The sequence below is a fragment of the Mastigoproctus giganteus genome, chromosome 4 (genome assembly GCF_048544385.1).
Source record: "Mastigoproctus giganteus isolate SK-2022 chromosome 4, ASM4854438v1, whole genome shotgun sequence".
Classification (NCBI taxonomy): Eukaryota; Metazoa; Arthropoda; class Arachnida; order Uropygi; family Thelyphonidae; genus Mastigoproctus; species Mastigoproctus giganteus.
The window spans coordinates 164,485,700-164,502,915 of NC_143578.1; the positions used below are offsets into that span (position 1 = coordinate 164,485,700).

At 36.9% G+C, this 17,216-nt stretch overlaps 1 protein-coding gene across 2 annotated transcripts in view; it reads right to left on the reverse strand.

Annotated features, from left to right (window-relative positions):
• The window catches only part of LOC150087162 (dynamin-like), a 307,901-nt gene that overhangs the window by 238,980 nt on the left and 51,705 nt on the right, over window positions 1–17,216 (reverse strand). For both annotated transcript variants that reach the window (XM_090372996.1, XM_090372997.1), the window contains exons 4-5: window positions 16,803–17,006; window positions 7,267–7,365 (exon numbers count right to left, since the gene is read on the reverse strand). In XM_090372996.1, the coding sequence (XP_090229122.1) occupies window positions 7,267–7,365; window positions 16,803–17,006 (303 nt within the window). The remainder of the gene's footprint in view (window positions 1–7,266; window positions 7,366–16,802; window positions 17,007–17,216) is intronic.

Genomic DNA, 17,216 nt, shown 5'->3' on the forward strand with positions numbered 1-17,216 from the left:
ATTTGCTGTTGGTAACATCATCAGTTGATCCCAATGTACAGAATTTAAAAACTGTCTGAGACCACTGTAGTTACCTTTACGGAAGCAAAAACCCTTTCCTTTACTCCTGACGATAATTATATCTTTAAGTAAATCCCATGTCAGTACACTGTGATCACTGCCACTTAGTGGTTCCTTTATCTGCAAATTCTTAATACAAAAATGATCACTGCTGATAACCAGATCAAGAGTATTACCCTCTCTGGCTGCCTCTCAAACATGCTGCTGCAGAAAACAATCATCCAATAAACCCACAAAAGTCTTACTAGTGTGCGAGTGACCAACCCACAAGTTCCAGTCAATATCTGGGAAGTTAAAATCCCCCATTATAAGACATTCTGATTTACTAGCTCACTCTATTTCTTTGTACAATTGTTCATTGTACTCATTAGATTCATTAGGCCTATAACACACTCCTACTCTTATTTTTGCTTTCGCAGTGTGCTTTTGTCTAACCAAACTGACTCAACAGTGCACTGTCCATCTATATCAACTGGATGCACTTCTTTTGATTTTATGTTTTTCTTAATTAACAGCATAACACCTCCTCCCTTCCTATCCTGTCTATCCTTTCTTTACACATTGCACTCCCTAAATTCCAATTCTGCATTCCTAATATCTGTGTGTCACCACGTCTCTGATATCCCAACAATATCCTCCTTTGATGTCTTGACCAACACTTCAAATTCATCAAATTTATTTACTATACTTCTAGCATTGGTATTCATGCACCTATTCTTATTCTTAGTTACCCTAACACATCCCATATACCCTGTTTCACAATGAAACAACATCGTGAAACAACTGTTTCATAATGACTGCCATCAGTCCCTGAAACCCCTAGCACCCCTTGCTCCAGGCCGCTGTTCATTCTAATAGAAGCAGTGGTATGCAAGATTTAAAGATTTAGCTAAAATCAATGAATCTCTTACTGAGAATGATCTTAGGAATTATTCAGATTATTTGTGTTCTTTAAAAGGTGAAATGAAAAAGATTTTCATATTTATTTTCTTTTGAAGTGAAACCATGGATGTTAAATCTAATTGGATGTGATTTTGGGTCTGCTAGTGAAGAAATTCAAGAAGAATTCATTGAATTAAAATGTAATGAAGAATGCAAATATAAATTTGAAAAAGGTGGAATGGCTGAGTTGTGGGGATCAAAAACAACTAAACTTCTTTATCCGACAATGTGGTCTGAAATGGCTAAAGTACTTTGTTTTCCAACGTCTTATATGGTTGAAAGTGTTTTTATTTAAGTAAATAAAATATTAACAAAGGAAAGAAACAGAATTGATATATGTTCAAGAAGAGACATTAGAAATAAACTTACTAACACCATACTGAACACTAAACTTTTAGCTAAGAAGCATCAGACTGAGGGATTCTACTGAATAAAAAGAGTAAATATAAAGTATTTTCTTGTTTAAAATTTCATGGGGCAATTAGGAAAAAAAAATTGTCTAAAAAAGCACTTTAGGGGGCAATAATTAAAAAAAGGTTGTGAAACATTGGTTAGACAAATTCACGAAGTGATTTAGTAGAATTGTATTCCTGTCTAGATGTCCTGTTTTACTTCTTTTACCAGTGATTCTATTACTTTCTCTGGAGCAGAGGTTAAGGCTATAATAGGTCTGTAATTACCCATATCACCTTTTGATCTCCCTTTGTGCATTGGGATATATTAGCATATTTTCAGTCTATAGGTTCTCCCTTGAATCTAAAGATGCTCTTATAATCATGCCTAAAGGTTTGCTACTTCCTTTAACATTATTGGACAGATCCCATCCACCCCATGTGCCTTCTTTACATTTTAGCATCAACAACAATTTCTCTTCCATTTTCCTCTTAGTTATTGCAAGATCATTCAGCTGTCTATTAGAATTTGATACACTTCTGGCAGCCCCATTTCTAGAAATACCTGAGTGAATGTGGATGTAAAATACCTATTCAGTCTGTCAGTAACCTGAGAAGGATCATCAACAGTTAAACCATTCACATCTAGCAGACCAATGTGATTCATCCATTTCTTCTACTGTTTAAATATGTAAAGAAGTCTTTGCCAGAGATTTCTCGTAATCTTTCCTCACCTTGCTAACCTGCTTTCTGGTTTGAATACAGACTAGTTTATCAAGTCATAAAGGAGGTTAGGCAAACTAAGGCAGATTACGAGACATCTCTGACAGAGAATGCAAAGAACTATATGGATAACTAATGCGACATAAAAAAAATAATAATTGTTATATTGTATTTATCTGATTTAATAAAATTTGGGATGGCACAACAATTATTTATAAAAGGGTGAAATATAAAATTTCATGAGAATGTGTTCACTGGGTGTAGAGCTGTTACATGTAGAGAGAGATAGACATATGAAGATAAGAGGTGCAAACATGTATAGAAAGACCATAAAATACCCTTTTCCCAAGTGCAGAATAATGGTGGTCATAGTCACTGTGCTACATGAAGGGGGTGGTGTGTGTGTGTGTGTGTGTGTATGTGTGTGTGTGTGTGTGTGTGTGAGAGAGAGAGAGAGAGAGAGAGAGAGAGAGAGAGAGAGAGAGTTTATCAAGGATCATATCCAAATTTTTTAATTTAAGGTATATAAATAGAGGAAGTTTTTCCAAGTGGAAAAATAAAACAGTAAAATTGACAAGCATTTGTAATTTCATTGACTGTGTAGGTGTTTGAGTAATGCAGGTTGGTTACCAAAAATTCTAATAGACTGAACTCAGCAGTGGTTGCCTAGGCCCTGATATGTCCTTCTCCAAAAAAACTGTTGCTTATTAACTGTTGGTTCAAGTTTGATTGCTTAAACTTTCAATGCCTTCCTAAATATATACAAAGTTTTATTTGACCAGTTTTGGAAGTGAACAATAATTGTTTACTTTGAATTACATATGCAAAGGCCTGTCAGGTACAGAGCAAAACTTACTGGAGTATTTTGCTTGTGAAAATCTTCAAGCCACATTGAAAGCAACTTCGCCATTTTTTGTCTGCCTGGTAATTTTAATTGTAGCATGTTGGGTTATATACTGTGTTTTGCTCATTATCCGCCCTGCATTTTTGATAATCGTATGCACTATCGTTGGCGGTAAGTCAAGACACCAAGCAATATTAACAGCTCTTTCACCACTTCTACTTTGCTTAATCAAATTTTAACATATCTATTTTAACATGTAAAGTCACATTATGTTGCCTTTTCACTTCACTAGGCAACTTTCTTGAATATTTTCCACTCATGATGAAAGAATAGTGAAATATTTTTGGATATATATTCATAGCACCTCTTCACTCATGAAAACATGGAACTGGACATCGTGGGTACACAAGCGAGGCCCGTGTGACGTCACGGACCTATTGTGCATTGTACTAGAAAGTTCTATTGTTTATTTTCTAGAATTTACTATTTATTTATTAATTATATTTTTATTTCATTATATATTCTCTAAAATTATGATTTACAGTACTGTATAGTACACTGAGTGGACAGAAATCATGGGATACCTACCTAACAATGGGTAGACCCACCTTTCACCCTGATAAGGACAGTTACACAGCAAGGCACTGAGTCCACTAGTTCACAAAAGCATTCCACAGGCATTTCTATCCATGCTTGCTGCACCGCTGTCTATAATTCTGTCGCATTCCTGGGTGGAGGATCCAAAGCTAGAATGGACCTTTACACAGCATCCCAAAGATGCTCCACACGGTTCATGTCTGGTGAAAGGGGAGGCCATTCCACGGTGGTAAAATCTGTGAAATGCTCTTCTAACTATTTCTACTCACCACAACTCTGTGGGGAGACACATCGTCCTGCTGGAAGAGTCCATTGCCATGTGGGCACACAATGACCATGAAGGAATGCAGATGGTTTGCAATAATGGACACGTAACCAGGATCATTCAAAGATGTGTCTAGACTTACCAGAGGTCCCAATGTGTGCCAGTTGAACACGCCTCAGACCATTACCGACCATCCACCTGCCTGAACAGTTCCTTCTTGACGATGGGTGCATAGCTTTGTGTGGTTTCCGCCAGATATGTGTCCTCCCATCAGCTCAAAATAACTGGAAATGGGACTCATTGGACCAGAAGACCCATCTCCAGTCATCCAAAGACCAGTTCCAATGTTCTTTCGCCCAGTTGCGGCGTAGAGTCCTGTGTTGCAGTGTTAGCAATGGGACTCTGGTGGGTCGGCGGCTTCCATAACCTATTGCGGCTAATGATCGCCTGATGGTCTTGGTGGAGACATTTCTGGCACTTCCCTCATTGAAGTCAGTGGTGATTTGTACCACGGTTGCTCTCCGGTTGGCTGAAACAATACGAGACAGACGTCGACGGCCACGTTCATCCACCACCTTTCTGCGCCCACAGTGCTATAAATAATGAGATGTTATTCCAGAAATGGCATATTCCCGATACACTCTGGATACTGTTGAACGGGGATAGTGCAATTTCTATACCACCTCCATGATGGAGTGACCCATTTGACGGGCACCCACTATAATTCCTCTTTCAAAGTCTGTTAACTCATAATGTTTATGCATACTAACATTGTGTCTATGCGAATGCATTGATGCAGTATATCTATATATCTGCCAAGTGGCAGGTTCATCCATGAGCGAGAGGGGTGACAGCATCACGTTGCCCAGGTATCCTATGAATTCTGTCCTTTCAGTGTATACAGTAATAGCTATACAGTTTTGTAAAATTTATTTATTGTATTATATATTTAATACATACCTATTACTGTACTTATGTTTTGATACATACTGTATATATTTTTACATTTTATATACAGTGTGTATATAAAATGTAATTTAAATACAGAATTAGAAAGAGAAGATTCAAGGGGGAAATATACATGTATGTTCCTGTTCGAATGATGTAAGTGCGAATATATATGATGTATATCGAGTTTACCATCCCTAATTAATCAATGACTTGTATGCAAAACGATGTATATCGATGCAACATATATCAAGGACCCTCTGTATATATATCAAATAAAACCATAATAGAACCTGACAATATTATAAAATAAAACTGTTACACTAGGGGAGGGGGGATCACATTAAAAGTTTGAGACAAAATTTAAGCAACATGGTTTTGTTTGTTGTTTGGTTTTTTTTTTTAGGAGCATTAGCAACTAAGGCCATATTGCTCTGGGGATATGCGGTGGTCATTCCCTGACCTTTCCGCATCCTCCGTGGTGGTCACAGGCTCGAACCCCGGTCTAATCAAGAAGCGTGTGCTATGCACTGCTGCTCCTGCCCACCTGGCTACGGAGGTGCCAAGCAACATGGAGTGAAAAAAATCAATGCAGAGATGTTCTGACAATTTGAGAGTATCTGGGCAAAGATCGGCAATTAGCCTTTGGGGGCTGACTGAAGTGCAAAAACCCTCGAAGAGGCTTTTCACTGTAAACATCACAACCAGGAGGCAATTATAGAATCTAAGGGAGTAATAGAAATCTGGATCCCATGAAATTTGCCTTTGGGGAAAATGTATATAATTAGAATAAATCTCCTTCCGAGGTGACTGGGCCAGAAAGTTTTTATCATTATTTTAATACTTATTAAATGGTATTAGTAGACACTAATATTATGTAATAGTATATGTAATTTTCAAGGAAGATCTGGACAGGCACTTTCTGGTATTAGGAATAACAAAAAATGACAGGAATTTTTATTTCTCTCTCTGGCTGATACAGAATAAATTCACTTCCTTGCATCCTGCTACTAGTATCTACTAATAATGACTAGTAAATTTATATTAAAATTTCAGTAAAGGAAAATAAATATTGCACTGAACCCTTAGCACAGTGCTTTCTAACCTTTTTCGTGCTAGGGCACACTTGGAAAATTTTAATTTTTGTATGGCATGCAGAGATAAACAGGGGCAGATTTTGGAGTGTCTATAAGGACTTTGGCAAAAAATTTATTATATTATATATATAATTATGATAAAAAAAGTAAAATATAAATACTATGGAAGATATAAAATATTTAATACTATATTCATACAAAAATTCACAATAAAATCTTTTCAAATTTTTTTAATGATAAACTTGAGCTTGCTTCTGTCAACATAATATTTTTATATCAGGTTTTATTCTTGGAAGTAGTATACCTGAAAGCAATATACTTGGTTCCAATGCTTCATTTGAAAATTCGTCTAGGCAAGTAAGACATATGGGTCGAGGAAGAGAAGAATTATCGGAGCATACAAATCCATATTTGATATATTCCTCATTATATTGTGCAAATACCAGCTTTATATATATATATATATATATATATATATATTTTTTTTTTTTTTTTGTGTGGACTGCTTTGTTTGTCCTGTGAATCTGATGACTTAGAAAGTCATCAGATTCACGGGACTTCTAGCTCTCTCCAAAAAGTTTTCAATTATGGGTGGAAAGTAAATATCTACAAAAATAACTTTGGTTAAATATAAAATACTTAGTGAATCAATTTAATAATATATTTTGAATAATTATTTGTTTTTAGATATAAACATTGGTTTTTATTTCTAAAAGTAAACAATAACTTATTATATGTATATCTTTTCAGCAGAAAAATGTAAAGCTGGTCCAAAATAATTCGAAAAAACCAACAGGCAAAACAAAAAACAAATTGCAACTAAAGTAAGTAAAATCACCCCCCCCCCCGTGTTTAAGCAGTGATATTGAACTAGATTTTCATATTAAAAAATGGATTTTTATCAAAGATGAGAGAAAAAACATTATCATATATATTTAAAGTATTCAGCTGATTTTCTGATTATTTTTAAATTATAGAAATTTTTCTTGCATAAGAAATAATTTAAATCAGTTTTTGCCTTGCATTAAAAAGATATTTTTCAAATTTAAGCTAAAAAAAGAGGAAATATAAAAAAAAAAAGAAAAAAAAAGTGATTTTTATACTTCCAACAAAGGTCAAACTGAAGTACTTATAAACCAAAATCAGAGGCTGGTGGAAATCGCATTCAGCTATACCTGGTTAACAATGCCACAATTCATTCCAATTAGGTTCATATCTTTTCATATAATAAAATTACAAACCATAAAATTTTGAACGGGTATGCAAATTGGATTATTTTTTATAACTATGAGTTATAAAATGAATTATAAAATTAAATTTCACACGGCACACCAGTAATCTTTCTGCGGCACACTGGTTGGGACGTTCTACCTTAGCATATTTTGCATATAAACTTACCTCTACGGAGTGGCAGCAACCTGTTCTCCAAAATTTCTCGTGCATCAGTGCCTTCATCCATCAAATCTAATTTTGTTATTACACCAATTGTGCGTAGTCCTACAGAAAAATAATTTCTAAGTTACAAGTTTAAAAATTTTTGTTTTAGATTAATGTGCTAAAAAAAAACTAGAAGTGATCATTGGTGAAATTAATGTGAATGATCTATAGCTCAGTGTGGATAACTTAATATATCCATTATTATTTAGAGAAATGTAGTGTGAAATCTAGACCAGACCACAATTGTAAGCATTATCAAATATATGTTACAATTTGAATAGCAAAATTACTATTTATTTTGGGTCAACTCCTAGAAATTGCAACAAAATGCTAAAAAATTATAATATGAAATTAAAGTCAATAAGAAATACCTATCATGGTTTTGAATGTCTTAAAACTGGAAGTCATTAAGAGTAGAAGGAATGACTGTTTCTTTGTGTTGGTAATGACCGACGCTGAAGCCACGGACATCCTCTACGACATTGCCCGCATTGCCCGGCCATACGGTTTGAAGATCAATGCTGGTAAGACAAAGGCCCTGACAACAGATGGGTCGCAAGCCACCATCTATCTCAAAGGCGTCCAGATCGAGCAAGTGCAGGACTTTAAATACCTTGGGTCGCTGGTCCAGGAGAAGAAAGTTGCATCCACCATGGAAATCCACAGCAGAATTGGACAGGCGGCCACTGCGTTCGCCTCGCTCAAATGGTGTCTGTGGAAGAGGACCAACATTTCCACAAAGACTAAAATCCGACTCTTCCGGACTTTGATCCTGCCCATTCTTCTTTACGGATCGGAAACATGGATTTGTCTCAAGTTAGATTTGAACAAACTTGAGGTATTCCAAATGCGATGCCTGCGGCAGATCTTGGGCATCTCTCTTCGCGACCGCATCACTAATGATACCATCCGCGCCAGATGCCAACAGCAACCAACCATTGCCGACCAAATCCAGAAGCGAAGGCTCAGATGGTTTGGCCACGTATGTAGAATGGGCACGAACAGAATACCATCCACACTCCTTTGGAGACAACGACCCACCCAATGGAGCATCCAACGGACCGCACCTAGGAAAACGTGGGCCAAGCAAGTGGAAGATGACTTGAAGAGCCGACGTCTCGACCTTAACCAGGCCAGGACTGAAGCCATGGATCGTAAGGTATGGAAGAACATCACAGAGCAAGTCTGAGACCCTGCGGCACCTACAGCAGCATACTGGTTGCGTGGCCAACCGCCTCCCCCAGCTGCCAGCTAAGGACCAAAGAAGAAGAAGAAGAAGAATGACCAACAGAAAGAAACAAATAAATATAAATGAAAATAAAAAATAAAAATAAGTGTCTATGCATTAGTCCAAGGAATAAATGATCTAAAATCAATTAAAACAAAAGACAAAGAAGGATTCGTAACATTAATGGTGTAACAAAGATAATTTCTCTATTGTAAAAATGCACTTTAACTTGGTTCAAGAGAAATTATTTGTTGGAATCACCCTTGCTCAGGTTTGGCAATACTAGGTATTGGTTGGGTTTTGTAAGCAAAGTGCAACTAAAATAGGTCACTCAACTTTTTAAGCAATGTTTTAAGGTACATTTCTGACTCACTTCAGTATAAATTATTACTAACAAAGCAAGCAAGTAAAGCAAGGCAATGGGGATTTCCGGGACTGCTGGGAGTCATAGTGGAACAAATAAATACATGGGCTATGTTAGGGTAACTAAGAGTAGAAACAGGTCCATGTACACCAATGCTGGAGTATAATTAATAAATTTGATGAGCTTGAAGTGCTAGTCAAGACATCAAAGGCATTAAGACATCAGAGAAGTGGTGTCACACAGACATAAGCAGTGCAGAATTGGAATTTGGGGAGTACAATGTGTACAGAAAGGATAGACAGGACAGAAAGCGAGGAGGGATTATGCCGTTGGTTAAGAAACACAAAATCTAAGGAAGTGCATTCAATTGATGTTGGTGGACAATGCAATGTTGAGTCTGTTTGGTGTGACAAAAGCACTGGGAAAGGAAAAATGAGTAGGTGTGTGTTATAGGCCTAATGAATCTGATGAGTATAATGAGCAATTATGCAGAGAATTAGAGTGGGCCAGTAAATCAGAGTGTCTTATAATGGGGGATTTTAATTTCCCAGAGACTGACTGGAATTTGTGGGTTTGTCACTCACACACTGCAAGGCTTTTATGGATTTATTGGATGATTGTTTTCTACATCAGCATGTTTGGAAGGCAACTAGAGGGAGTAATACTCTTGATTTGATTATCAGTAGTGATTCTTCATGCATTAAGAATCTGCAGATAAAGGAACCACTAGGTGGCAGTGATCACAGTGTGCTGAAGTGGGATTTACTCAAAGAGGTAACTACCATCAGGGGTAAAGGGAAGGATTACTGCTTTCGTAAAGGTGACTACGATGGTTTGAGACAGTATTTAAATTCTACACAGTAGGACCAACTGATGATGTTACCAACAGCAAATTCAAAATGGGAAGCATTCAAAGAACTTATCTTGGAAGCTACTAGGCTTTACATACCAATTAAGAAATATTGTTCAAGGTTTAGGCCTAAATGGATGTCAGATGAACTAATGAGAGACATGGCAGAGAAGAAAAATGCATGGGATACATATAAATTAACAAGTGACACAGAAGCCTATGATAGATATAAGCTGGTCTGTAACCAATTCACAAAGGAGGTTAGGCAGGCAAAGGCAGATTATGAGAAATCTTTGGCAAGGGATGCAAAGGAAAACACCAAAGAGTTCTTTACTTATGTAAACTCTAGAAGGAAGGGGATGAATCAGATTGGTCCACTTGATATCGATGGTTCAACTGTTGATGATCCTGCTCAGGTAGCTAACAAACTAAATGAATATTTTGCATCGACATTCACACATGAGGAGTTATTCAGTGAGGGGAATGCCAGAGGTGTATTCAACTCTGCCAGTAAGCTAGATAATCTTGTAATAACTGAGAGTAAAGTGGAGGAGAAATTGTTGAAGATAAACACAAGAAAGGCACCTGGGGTGGATGGGATCTATCCAGTTATATTAAAGGAGGCAGCAAAGGAAGTAAGCAAACCCTTAGCCATAATTATGAGAGCATGTGTTATAATGCTTATTGTTCTGTAGTTGTGCAAATCTAGGGTATTCTTCATCTCAAGAAAGGGATCATTATTGTTTGTTCATAATCTTCAAGTAACTCTCTTGTCGTGTCATTCACAAGTTCTGTGAATGTCTCCAAATGGCTTCATTCATATTCTTGAAGAATTCTATAGGAATATTATCCATTCCATAAATCTTTCCATTTTTTATTCTCTTTATTGCTTCTTCTGTTTCTTCCTTCATAATTGTGAGAGTTGAATTACATTATGATATCTCTTAGATATCATAATGTAATTCAATTTCCACCTTGAGGATTTCCATTTCCTCTATATTTGTATCTTCATACAGCTTTTCCCCATATTCCTTCCATTTTTCCATGATGTCTTTTTCTTCATATAATATTTTGCCATTCTTATCTTTAACTCCTCCTAAGACTCTTCTTTCCTTATGCTGAATTTGTTTAACATCCTGTACATTCTGTTAGTGTCATTTTTTTATCCATGTCTTCAATTTATTTACATTTGCTTTTCCTGCCTACATCTTTTTTTATAGTGGAGTACCCCCACTCTTGTACCCCCTCTCTTAGCAGCTGAGTGGTCAGGAATGGGAGTGCAGTAGCACACGCTCTGAGTAGATGGGGGTTCAAACCCCTGACCTACTAAATATAATCGATCTGTCAACCCCCACTGGACCAGCGTGGCAGATTATGGTCCATTTCCTTTTACATGCATCATTGAGGACGCTTCCATCCTGCAGTGGATTGATAATGGCTGCAGTTTACCTTTTTTTTTTTTTTATTCCCTCTCCATCATTTCTTTTCATCTTTCTTCTCTCTTCCATCATGCCTAGGGTTCCTTCTAAAATCCATGATTTCCTTTGGTATCCTATTTCATCCTCAGCTGTTAGCTGTATAATTCCTTTAAACCCATTCCTTCTTTCATTCAGTGTGCCTTGTGTTGAGTTGCTGACTTTTATTATTCTCTTTAGTTTATCATTAAATGCATGATATTGTTTCTGTTGTGAAATTTTTCTAAGTTCCAACTTTTGTTATTGTTATTTTTTTTCATCTTTTTTAGTTTTATCTTTATCCTACAGACTGTTGGGCTGCAGTCTGCACCCGGCATGGCATTGCAGTTCTTCCTATTATTTTTATATCTCTTAGATATCATAATGTAATCAATTTGGTTTCTAGCAATTCCACCAGGTGAATTCCAAGTGTGCCTGCTATTATTTTTTTGTTCAAACCAGGTGTCACCAATCTACAAATCATATCTATTACAAAATTCTACCAAATGATCACATTATTCATTCCTTTCTCCTAACCCCATGGGCTTACTATGTTTCCATCTCTACTGCATGTACCTCAAGATAATATACAGTCAACATTTTTGCAATGTATTTATTACCAACCAGAGTTTAATATCAACTGAAATATAACACACTACCATCCACAAAGTTTCTAGACACATGCTGGTGTCACACTGATATCACTGCCACTCACTTCATTAGCATGTTGATTCCCTTTGGACACACTCCATCCTCCTAGATTGGATTCCTCTGCAGAACAGGAATCAATTGAGCTAGCAATATGGAGCATGTTGGTCTGGCCCACACCCAACGTTCCAAACTCACAGGTGAGCTACATGATTAAATTTGGGGCTCTGAACCAGCCATTCCAACTTTTCGTGCATCATGAATGTTTTGGAAAAATTTTAAAGTGTCATAGTCACTCACCATATCACTTATAGGCAATAAGATAGGCAACTGGCATTCACGGTTCCTGTATATCTGCCAAAGCTGCTTAGCCATACTATGATAAACAGCTGCAACCATAACTCCACTGCCTCCAAACTTGGTTGTCGACATAATGCATTCTGGAAGCAGATGTCCTCTAGGCATCATCCATACCTGTCTGTGAGAAAGGGTGGTATGAAAAGTTTGTGGCCTCAGTATGAAGGGATAGTAGTACAGCATTAAAATTTTCAGTATTGTACAAACCTTCAAATAGTAACCCCCCCCCCCAAGTTTCATGCAGTTTCAATAATTATTATTATATATATTTTTTTTAATTACAGGTCCTGAAGTCAACAAATTTGTGTGAATGAGAAGCAAAATCAGTCACCATGTAGTCATCCAATATTTAGGAATAAAGGAACTAATACCAAAGGCAATTCATGAGGATATAGTTACAACATTAGGGGAAATGCCCCTTCATACTCCATGGTTAAGAAGTGGACAGCAGAATTTAAACAAGGGAGGGAGAACTTGGAAGATGACCCATGTTATGGAAGACCTCCAATGTCCACATAATAACAGAGGTTCATGCTATGAGAGGTGTCATCAAGATGGGTTCCAAAGTTGTATGGCAAATCAAAAATGCACAACAGTTGTAAGTCAAATGAACATTTGCATAATTTTCAAGCAAATCCAGCAAATTTTCATGCAAGGCTTGTGACCATGGATGAGATGTGGGTCTATCACTTTCAGCCATAAACAACACAGCAATTCAAATAGTGGAAACCACTCCTTTTCACCTCGAAAGAAATTCAAGTTGATTCTTTCTGCTAGCAAGGTGATGTCATCAGTTTTTTGGGATGCTGATGGAGTGTTAATACCGAGGATTGATTCAGCCCTTTGATAATGATTTTGACAGGCCTTTAAAACTACGAAATTCCGTGCCGCCGCCACCACCACCAGTTGTGTTCTATTTGTTTTCCCTGCTCATGGACTGTCACATGGCATCATAATTTTCATTGAAGTAAAGCACTCTGCAAAACTGCCAAGTCGAACTTGGCAGTTTTGCAGAGTGCTTTACTTTCTGCTGGCAGACTTTCCACAAACCTTCAACAGTTCTGGGGCGGCAGTTTCCGAGAGCTCTTTTCAAAAGTCTGAATGTACAAAAATCCATGTGTGCGGCATCAGGTGATTTAACAGGTATATCTTGATATGGGATCAAACGAATACCTGTTGCCGCTTCCATTCTCTGCAAAGAATGCGTGGGTGGAACATGACGTAAAGCTGGATTTCTTATTGTGGTGCACCCAGACCTTTTCAGCATCAGAACCGTACAATGTGGGTATTTCAAATTCAAACAACAGCTGTAGAATTTCAGTCTGGTAACACACTGAGTTGACTTTCACGTGTTAGTGACTGTACGCAACTCAAATTTGCTGTTATAACAAAAACTGGCTACAACCATAAAACCTCGGCCAAAACTTTCCTTGCAGTGAGGCGCCCATGTTGGAAAGGCCTTGTCACCCTATGGACAGTAATAAATTGCCCGAATTTCATTGCAATCTGAGAAGTATGCCCATGCTTCGTTCAATGTTGCTACAAATTTTCACCTTTCAGCTGCCAAATATTTTTTGTAGAGTTTTCGAGCATTGACCAGCCACTCTGCAATGTGCCTTGCTCCTTGGTGGTGTACACGGGCCTTGTGCTTCTTCTCCAGTTCCAAATTTTTGTTGATTACGCGACAAACAGTTGACTGGGAAGTTCCCACGCGTGACGCTATAGCTCTTTGGGTTTTAGATTTTCACTGACAACGAGCGACTGCACTTGGAGCGACTCCCTCATTCGACTTGGAGCAGATTACAGTTTCTTCGGTGTTTTCCGCCCACTTGCAGCAGCTTCGCGGAATTTTCCTTTGCCATTCAAAACCTTATGGATACCAAACTTCGATACACTAAAATTTTTCGACTTGCACCCATCAATAATTTTCACATAACTGTACCCTTCTTCGGAAAGCACGATTATGTAACCTTCTCACCATGGGTCCAATTTCCGAGGCATGTCGACATTAAAACAACTTCTACAACTGATGCACCTGTTCATGTTCATAAGGTTTGGGACTGCGCCTGCATGAAAAAAAAAAAAATTACATTGCTGCCATATGTCATAAGCAGGATTAATGTCAAAATCGTTATCAAAAGGATGAATCAACCCTCCGTAGTAGGCCAGAGTCACAAGGGGCATATTATGCAGACCTTGTGAGGAGTCCGTGTGAAAACAACAAAAACAAATGTTGAGGAAAACCCAGCCAAGAAGTCTTGTTCCACCAGAACAACGGGCCTGCTCACAAGTCTGTCATCACCATGGCTGCATTGCATGAGCGCAGCTTTGAAATCTTGGACCATTCCATATATTCACAAGATCTAGCACCATAATTTGCTAATTTGAAAAAAATACTTGGCTGGCATCCTTTTTCCGACACTAACAGTGATGTTATTGCTGCAGTGGAAGTATTCCTGGAGGCACAAGAGAAAACTTTCTTTGCAGATGGAATCAATGTAGTGCAGCATTGGTGGCAAATGTGTACTGACTCCAAATGGTACCATGCTGAAAAGTTACATGTTACCAGACTCCTCAAATAAACCCTTCTTACAAAGGCCACAAGCCAAACTATTCAAATGTCTCATGTATTGTAATAAGGTGTAGCAAGATTTGTCACTCCACAGAGCTGATTTCTACTGTTCTATGGTCCACTACCTTATGGACCAAACATCACCAGCTGCAACTGGCAGTCTTACCTTGCAAGACCACTATTGCAGGTGGTGATGTTTGGCTTATATACCACCACTGTACCATGAAAACTGAGGCTGTGGAGCTCCATATGTAGCATGTTTGTAAATACCTCAATCCCTTGTTAATGGTCTAAACTTTGGGCATCTGTTTTGGGTATGTCTGATGAGATCGCCATATTACCCTTTCAAGTACCCTCCGATCATGTGGAGCAAGTTTCCATGATCTTCCTGTCTGTTTATGGAAGGGGCTGTCAGTAATTAGATAAACAACAAACCAGAAATATGACATCTGTCAATAACACACTTCTCAAAACTGATTGGCTCGACTGCAAGTGCCAATTCAAGAACAATTAATTTGTTTAATTCATACATTTATATACCAGCCTGGCACCTGTTTATCTGGGAAGGCCCAACAGACTATGAAAATTGGGTGTCTGGATACTTTTTTGGAGGGTGGTGTATTTCATGACTCTTCTATGATTAACAGCATAGATAAATAGTATTAACTCAGCAGCACTTGTGCAGGACCTGATAGGTCCCTAAACAAAATAACTGTTGCACATTAACTGTTGGTTCAACACTACTGGCTTCAGTTCAGTTCAGTTTCATTAATAATTACATTATTAATGAAACTTTCAGTAACTTCCTACATATAGGAAAGTTTTATTTAAGCATTATACATGCAAAAAAACCTATCAGATACCAGGACTATTTACTATTTTTGGTATTTTCAACCAAAAATACTGAAATTGAAACTAGTTTCAATTTCAGCATACTGTAAACAATACATTAATTTACAAATTAATGAGAGGAATTACCTAGATATAGGCATGCAGAATGGTTTTTCAAGCATTTGAGGTAATTCAACTCATTAGTTTTTAAACTGATTAATAACGTAGAACATATTGAGCCTTGGTGCTCTTTCGTTTACTAACAATACATTAATGAAACTGAAGCTAGTACATTGGCTATTTGCTATAAAAATTAGATAATGTTTATATTTAGTTATTATACACATTGTTTTCTCTCTAAATTATTATTATTACTGATGTTAAATGGTCTCTTGTTTCGATTATTATAATTATTTGTTTATTCCTTTATTTATTTGATAAACATATCAATGCGAGCACAAAGTTTGAATTTTCTCACTCCTAATGGTTTCTGAATTGGAAAATCTAAGTGAATATTAGTTTCATGTTTATATTTTATAATTAATTTCCTGCAGAATTAATCGAAATTTTGTTAAAATAACATATATACAAAAACATTTTTAAATTTTCAAAAATTGCATTAAAAAATTACATTTAACAAGTATTACAATCCATTAGCAAAGGATCAAACATTGGTCTACTTATAACAAAAAAAAAAAAAAAAAAAAAAAACACTGCAAATCTTTTTCAGAAATAAAATAAAGCTAGGCACCTGTCAGGTATGATATAACTATGTTTGTTACAAAGAGGGGGGGGGGTGTCACTACTGCTGGCTTAATTCATTACTTACAAATTTAGTAAGCTGGTGTGTGTGTGTGTGTGTGTGTGTGTGTGTGTGTGTGTGTGTGTGTGTGTGTGTGTGTGAGAGAAACAGACTTTGAATGTTTGAAACAAGAATTTTTATTTTCTGTGAAGCCACCATATTGCCCCTAAACCCTCTCCCATTAGGAGAAATTACCCAAACAGAATTTCTAGCAATTTGGTTATTTACAGTACTGCATGTGGATAACTTACAATGTATGTGTTATCAGATTCATACTTATCCAGTTTTAAATATGGACAAACAGATATGCTGAAGTTTGCAAAAATTACATACCTACTGTTATCTACTCTTATATATACTACAAATCTTTCGAGAAGCTAAATTTTTTTACCTTCAGGGTCAACTTCTTTGGCTAGTTTCAGGGCATCTGAAGTCGCCAAATCTTGGTTTGCTGAGGTGACTGCTAATATCAGACAATTTTCTCTCCGTATATAAGACAGCAACATATCTCTAATCTGGGTCTCTATGTCAGGTGGTTGATCACCTACAGGCACCTTTGTTATTCCAGGGAGGTCAATTAATGTTAGATTAAGAACTGTAAAAAAAAATCTTTGATATTTAAGACAATAAAAATACTGGAAAGTGGGTTCAAAATATACTTGATAAAATAAATAAAATTATTACCCCAGCAATTTCTTTCGTTAATTGCTGGAATAAATCGTATGCATTCTACATCTCATCAGTATCAATATTTACCAATGAGCAAAATCAAACAAATACATTAATATTAAAGGACTTTTGGTAG